Source organism: Chrysochloris asiatica, unplaced genomic scaffold, assembly GCF_000296735.1.
Source record: "Chrysochloris asiatica unplaced genomic scaffold, ChrAsi1.0 scaffold00032, whole genome shotgun sequence".
In the NCBI taxonomy this organism is placed as follows: Eukaryota; Metazoa; Chordata; class Mammalia; order Afrosoricida; family Chrysochloridae; genus Chrysochloris; species Chrysochloris asiatica.
The window spans coordinates 17408592-17416650 of record NW_006408550.1 but is presented as its reverse complement, the minus strand read 5'-3'; the positions used below and the strand labels follow the sequence as shown (position 1 = coordinate 17416650).

Genomic DNA, 8059 nt, shown 5'->3' with positions numbered 1-8059 from the left:
AACCTCTGACCTTGCAGTTCAAATGGCTTTGCAGTCTGGCACATTAACCCACACCCTAGTAGGAAGGCCCACAGTGCCACACCAGCCAAATAATAGCTTGGCCTAAAAAACAAACAATACCTTCTGTGAGGAATGCACCCCTTAAATAAAACAACGATGGGTGACCAAATCGTCAACATTTACACAAAAGCAAATGTGAGAAGGCGAGGAGGGGCATGGAAATTGAATGGATGGAAACAGGGCAGATGGTGAGCGTCCCAACATATTGTGGAGATTGTAACCAACGTCACAGAACACTGTGTATGTGAATTAGTGAATGGGCGTGTAATAAGCCGTGTAACTTTTTTTTTTTTTTTTTACATACTGAAATATTTTTTTCAAAAAAGAGGGAGAGAAAATAGACGTATAAGGCTCTTAATTTTCTCTCTGGGAGCCGTATTGTGTTTGAGGCAACTCGTATGTTGGCACAAACAAATCAACAATGACCACACACTACTGAGAGCATTCTATTTGAAAGTATTACCTACCAAATCAGCTCATTTTAGCAGAATTTTAATGACCAATAAAATCTCTCAATGTATTTAAAATTTTAGTTAGTTGCTATTCAGTTGCAGTCGCTAAGATTTTTTTTTTTTAAATGACTATTTTGGGCACTCTTATTTATTAAAATCTACAGAAACTTCTATAAAAGTCTGCCCACAATCTCAATTGTTAGCAAAAAGCTACGTTCTAACTAATGCAGGCTAAATTTAGGTGTTGCATGGAAATTCATCACATTCTTGGAGTTTGTCTGAGTTATAAGGTGTGGTGATTAATTTTATGTGTCAACATGGCTAGGCTATGGTCTTTAGTGGTTTGGCTTTGGTCAAACACTTGCTGTTTCATGATACAATGTCATGCAAACATTGCTTTCCATTCATAGCAACCCCCTTGACTGGACTTTCCCCACAGGAATTACTAGGTTGTAATCTTTACAGGAGCACACTGGCAGGTCTTTTCGCCTATGGAGCCGCTGGGTAGGTTTAAACCACTGACCTGTGGTTACTATCTGAGTTCTTAACTGTGAGCCACCAGGAATCCTTACCATAATGTATGTAATCCATCAATCTGCTGAAAAGGAAGTTTCCTTAGGATGCCTTATGCCTCCTGAGGATTAATAGATATTTTGGCTGAACTAGCTCTCTTCTCACTCTGCACTCTTTCCATCACCTGACTTAGGAATCTTTAGACAAAGGTCTGCAGGAGTCTTTGGTCTGCCACGTGTGTGACCTATGGAGTTTGTACTTTCCAGTCCCCACAGTGGTGTGAACCAATCCCCAGAAGTAAATTTCCTTTTCTCTCTCCTTCACATATAAAAGTATACATCTCACAGGCCATGTTTCTCTAAAGAAACCTGAGTAATCCACATGGTTTCTCAAAATGTGTATTATGTGTTTGGTGCTTCTTTGCTTCTAGATTTGGGGGAAGACAGGAAATCTAAGAAAAAAGGGCAACATACAGCCAACCATGTCATCCTGTTTAAGCATGCACATGATTTATTTAAGTATTCTCCAAAGGTCTATTTTTTTTCCAGCATAATTCAGATATTATGCTCTTCTTTGAAATCAGATATATGAATTTCAAACAAAATTGTTCAGAAACAATGACCTTGGTTACTCCATATGGTACACAGAAATAATTACATTTCACTTACAATACAGATGAACTTAACAGTCAGCAATAATCATTCACCACCAACACAGTATATTTTAAAATCACCTAAAACATCAAAATGTTTTTTTTTTCTTTTTCAAAATTCTAAAGAAATGAATAATTTTGGGTAAGTGACAAGTTGAAAGAGGAAGCAAAAGTCTTCATTGAAATAATCTAACTGCTTTTTCTTTTATTTAATAGTAAGACCATGAAAATTAAAACTTCTCATTGGAAATCAAAACACCTTAGTATTCCTGCATTGTGGTTTTCTTAGTCTAGCCTTAAAATGTGTTTCAACAAATGCCATCAAAGAAGTCTCACTATACATTTGCTCTAGAAGCAAAAAGTAACATGAGGCAGGTGTTAATCATTGTTAATACTCACGCTGCTGGAAGATTAGTAACTTTTTAAAAAGATATACTAGTAATTAAGCCAGATCTTCCCAAGAGATAATTGAATTTATCTGACTTTCATTCAGCAAATGTTTATTAAGCATCTACTGTATGCACACCACTGCTCTAGAAGCTACTCTAGAAATGGGAAGCAAGTATTATTTCTGGCTTTACTTGAAAAGAGTTCAATTCATTTCCTTTTTATGATAAAATTATGGTATTTTAAATTCCCTATAATAGAGGAATCATTATTAATTCTTTCCATGTATGGAAGCTAAACTTTGTTCCTTACAGTGGTGGTTTGGAACGGACAAAACTTTTCATTTGACGTGAAACTTTTTACACTGTTACGGGCAGACATGTCTGCTGATACATTTTTTAGAGGTGAAAAGGTAGAAAAGTCTTTTCACGTAATTGTACCTAGAGATCAACTTGGCATCCTCAAACTTCTGTTCTCCCAGAAAACTGCTTTCCGGAATAGATAGGCAACTTTCTGAGATAAACTTGGACAGCCTTCCTGAATGGTATGGAGACCAGGCTTCCATCAAATATTGCTACATAAAGCACTCCAGTTGATCTCTGCATTTCAATCCACATTCATTATTCTCAAAATGCATCTGAGACCTAAAGCAAAATAAATAATACAAGTAAGATTGTGGGATCATCAATACTGTGATATGAGTCCCAGCCAACTCTTTTTCATGAAACATCTAGCAATATCTGGGCTTTTCCCTAACAGCAAAGAGGTTAGAGAGAATTCATAGATATCAATTTCTTTCTTTTTTTTTCCTTCCTGTTTGATCATGGGGATTGATGATGATAATCTACGTGCAAGGTAACGTGTTGAGAAGTACAAAAGTATGAAAGTCATTTGAACTACAAAAGTTAGTCCGGTTGGTGACGATAAACCCAATATAAAGGCTCTATAGAAATACAGGAAGAGATGATGCACAGAGTCACAGGAATACAGCGGACTGAAGGAGATTACTTAAAAACATTTATGGCACAATAGTTTGGGATTTAAAAAGTTACCTAAAACTTGGCCACATCAGAATTTTTTCTATGACTGTGGCTCTTACCATATCTATGAAGATCAGAAGTACAACAACAAAAAAATCCTGATTCCTGATACAACAGTTATACAATGAATTATTGCAGTTGTAACAGTTATCTAGGTGCAAGGTGAAACGATAATTAATACTGAACTATCTGAGCACTTTAGCTTTACTAATGAGCATCCCAGTGAGAAAGACTGCCATCTCTAAAGGGAGTTAATTTCCACAGCCCACCATCGAACAGGAACAATCAGCTTGTTGTAAGTGCACAGAAATTCCCTCTTTCTACAATTAGAGTTCATCATGCCTACTCTGAAGACAACATAAGGAAACTGAGCTCACTGTTCCAAAGAATTCTAGCATGCATTTTATGATGGTATGTCCTTCAGTCAATACAAATGTGTGTTGTATGAGTTTTCTTTTTTTATATATGTAAGAATCTTCATCACAGCCAATGTTGATGATTTTAACAGGAAAAAAAAAATTATCAAAATGTTTTCCATATTTTTTTTTTGTTTGGCATTCAACTGGAACATTATGTTCAAAGATTTATTTTTATTAAAAAAGAGTACTGATCAGAAGAAGCATCACTAGGTGGCATTTCGTTGTGCTCATCCACAAAGTTAAAGGGCCACAGAACATCTTCTCCTTGTAGAACAGGTCAAACGCTGTCTAGAAATGCTGTTGGGTGGTCTTATTCACATCCTCAAGTTTGGAAGATATGCTTTCGTTTCATGACCAGCCTTCTTGCTTTGCCATTTTCATCTTCGGAAAGTTCATTGTTTCTTCCTTCTAGCGAATTGGGATTCTTTTCACAGCCAGGGTTTAAATTCTCTTAGACTAGATTCCACTTCTCTTACAAAGCAGACACTCGGACAATATTCCCTCCTGAGTATTCAGGAGACTCCGGCCTGTCATCTCCTTCTGGTGTGGTTACTGGAGGTGTTGGGATGCTTATTACTGCTGTAGTCACATAAGGTTGCTCACAGTTTAGTTTAACACACTCTTCCATTTTGGCATTTAAGCTTGACCGGCTGATGAGAGGAAAAAAGAGAGAGAGACAGATTTAAGACAGTAGATTGTCTCAACGTTTTTTTTTTTGTTTGTTTGTTTGTTTTTTTCAACCAAAATTTAGGTATATACACTTTAATGTTAAAAAGTAATATTTTGAAAGCTAAGAACAATTACCATGATTCAAAATAAAAAAGAAGTATCAAACTTTAATATAAGTAAAGAGGAGCCTCAGTGTCACAGTCTGCCCCTTGTCTGCCAGTTTGGTGTACAGTGGTGGCTTGTGTGTTGCTGTGATTCTGGAAGCTATGCCACAGGTATTTAAGTTCTATCAACTTCTTCAGTCTGAAATTGATCAAACATGAATCAAGATGTATTGATAATTAATAGCAATTGGTACGCAAAGGTTGGAAACAAAGAGGAAGGATAAATAGTTGGAAAATATGGCTTTGGTGATAGAAATGATGTTGGAGATTGCATGATAGAATTTTCAAGACCAATGACATCTTCATTGCAAATACCTTTTTAAAACAACATACAAGACAACTATAGACATGGACCTCACCAGATGGAATACACAGAAATCAAACTGACTCTATCTGTGGAAAGAGACTGTGGAAAAGCTCCATATCATCAACCAAAACAAGGCCAGGGACAGACTGTGGAACAGACCATCAATTACTCACATACAAGGTCAGGCTGAAGCTATAGAACGTTAAAACATGTCCACAAGAGCGAAAATATGACCTTGAACATAACCTACTTGCATTTAGAAATCATCTCAAGAACAGATGTGATGCGTTAGACACTGAAGACTTAAGACCAGAAGAGTTCTGGGATGGCATCAAGAATATCACACAGGAAGAAAGCAAAAGATCACTAAGAAGACAAGAAAGAAGGAAAAGACCAAAATGAAGGCAAAAAAAAGACAACTGAAACGTACTCTCCATTATAGAGATGCTAAAGAAAGTGAAAGACGAGGAGATAAAAGACCTGAGCAGAAAATTTCAAAGGCCAGCTCAAGAAGACAAAGTCAAATATTATAATGAAATGTGCACAGACCTGGTCTTAGAAAACCAAAAAGGAAGAACATGTTCAGCATTTCTCTAGCTGAGGGAACTGAAGAGAAAATTCAAACCTTGCCATTCAGTATTGAAGGATTCTGTAGGTAAAATATTGAATGATTCAGAAAGCATCAAAAGAAGATGGAGAGAATACACAGAATCACTGTACCAAAAGGAAATGGTGGTTGTTCAACCATCTCAAGCAGTAGCATGTGACCAAGGGCCAATGATACCTAAGTCTGAGGTGCTCTAAAGGCATTGACAAAGAATAAAGCAGTAAGAATTGATGGAATACATATTGAGATTTTCATCAAACTGATGCAGAACTGGAGGCACTCACTCATCTATGCCAAGAAATTTGAAAGACAATTACTTGGCCAACTGACTGGAAGAGATCCATATTTGTGCACATTCCAAAGAGAGGTGACCCAACAGAATGTGGAAATCATCAGACAATATTAATATGTCATGCAACTAAAATTTTTCTGAAGAGAATTCAAAAACAGCTGCAACCATATACTGACAGATAGCTGCTAGAGGTACAAGACAGATTCAGAAGAGGATGTGGAAGGAGGGATATCATTGCTGACATCAGATGGATCTTGGATGACGGCAGAGAATTCCAGAAAGATATTTACTTCTGTTTTATTGCCTGTGCAAAGGCTTTTGATTGTGCAGATCATGACAAATTATGGACAATACTACAGAGAATGAATATTCCAGAGCAGTTAATTGTGCTCGTGAGGAACCTGTACATAAACCAAGAGGCAGTTGTTCAAACAGAACAAGGGAACACCGAATGGTTTAAAATTAGGAAAGGTGTGCCAGAGTTGTATTCTTTCACCATATTTATTCAATCTGTATGCTGAGCACATAATCTGAGAAGCTGGGTTATATGAAGAAACACGTGGCATCAGGATTGCAGGAAGACTTATTAACAACCTGTGATATGCAGATGATACAACCTTACTTGCTGAAAGTGAACAGAACTTAAAATATGTACTGATGAAGATAAAAAAAACAAAAAACAAAAAATAGCCTTTAGTGTGGGTTGCACCTCTGTGTAACGGAAACAAACATCTTCACCACTGGATCAATAAACAACATCCATATAGATGGAGAAAAAATTGATGTTGTCAACGATTTCATTTTGCTTGGATCCACCATCAACACTCATGGAACCAGCACTCAAGAAATCATATGACATACTGCATTTAGCAAATCTGCTGCACTAGACCTCTTTAAAGTGTTTAAGAACAAAGATGTCAGTTTCAGGACCAAGGTGCACCTGACCCAAGCCATGGCATTCTCAGTAAACTCTTATGCATGTGAATATAGGACAGTGCATATGAAAAACCGCAGAAGAATTGATATGTTTGAGTTATGGTGTGGGCGGAGAATATTGAAAGTGCCAGGGACTCTACTTTTGTATTGTTCTTTTGTTTACAAATGAACAAACCAGTCTCATGGAAGAAGTGCGGTCAGAATGCTCCTTGGAAGCCAGGATAGTCAGACTTCGTCTCTCATACTTTGGACATATTATCAGGAGGGACCAGTCACTGGAGAAGGATATCATGGTAAAGTTAGGTAAAGTGGAGAGTCAGAGAAAAAGAAGAAGACCCCCAATGAGATGGATTAGCACAAAGACAGCAACAATGAACTCAAATGTAGCAACAATTAAGGGGCTGGAACGGAACCACTCAGTGTTTCGTTCTTTGCGCATAGTGTCGCTATGAGTCTGTACCGACTCAGTGGCACCTAACCACATAAACAACAATTGTCACTGTGGTTTTGTGCTTATGTGCTAATCCAAAGATTGACAGGCTGAACCCACCAGCTGATCTTTTGGAGAAAGTTGTGATCCATCGTGTACTTTTGTAGAGCACAACCTTGAAAACCCTAGGAGGCAATTCTACTGTGTTTCATAGGCTCACTATGAGTTTGCATCAGCTCACTGGAAATGGGTTTGGTTTACTTGGGGAGGGTGAACTTTATTTAGGTCATTAACGTTAAATAGATACCTAAAAGTTAGCCCAATCTGGTTCAATTAGTGTTTTCCAAATAAAGCATTGTTGTTGTTGTTGTTAAGTGCCATCGAGTCGGGTCCGACCCATAGCGACCCTGTACAGGGTTTCCGAGGGTGTAAATCTTTACGGGAGTAGAAAGCCTCATCTTTCTCCCGCGGAGCAGCTGGTAGTTTCGAACCGCTGACCCTAAGGTTCGCAGCCCGATTCGTAACCACTACGCTACCAGAGCTCCTTAAATAAAGCATAGTCCAGAAAAATTCTAGAAAAAGGAAAGCCAGAACTCAGTCAAAAGTAGGTTTCTTTAAGACAGGTCTGAGAAAGTTTGAGAAACTATTTTAAATGGTACATTATGGATTGAATTGTGCCCCTCAAAAATATGTCTTGTGAATTTGAACCCTATACCTGTGGTTGGAGTCCTTGTGTGGTACTGTAGGGTAAGCACTGAAGTGCTAACCTAAAGGTTGGCAGTTCAAACCCACACTTAACAACAACAACAACAACATACCTGTAGTTAAGGAGTCCTGGTGGCATAGTGGATTGATTACGTGTTGGGCTGATAACTGCAAGGTGGGCAGTTCAAGTCCACCAGCTGCTCTGTGGGAGAAAGATGAGGCTTTCTGCTTCCATCAAGATTTACAGTCTCAAAAACCCTGTACAGGGTCCTATGAGTTAGAACCGACTCAACGGCACACAAGCGCTGTTGCTTATAATCCCATTTAAAAAATTTTAATTAATGAGGCAGTATTATTCTAGGTTAGTATTGCAATCAATCTCTTTTGCGATTTTTTAAAAAAGAGCAGATTCCAAAAAAAAAAAAA

The 8059-nt window shown here is 37.8% G+C and overlaps 1 protein-coding gene across 1 annotated transcript in view; it reads right to left on the bottom strand.

Moving 5' to 3' along the window:
• Positions 1-3967: 3967 nt before the first annotated feature.
• Positions 3968-8059, bottom strand: part of KCND2 (potassium voltage-gated channel, Shal-related subfamily, member 2) — a 758084-nt gene continuing 753992 nt past the window's right edge. Inside the window, exon 6 of the mRNA XM_006859318.1 lies at positions 3968-4173. Within this exon, the coding sequence (XP_006859380.1) occupies positions 3996-4173 (178 nt within the window). The 3' untranslated portion in view covers positions 3968-3995. The remainder of the gene's footprint in view (positions 4174-8059) is intronic.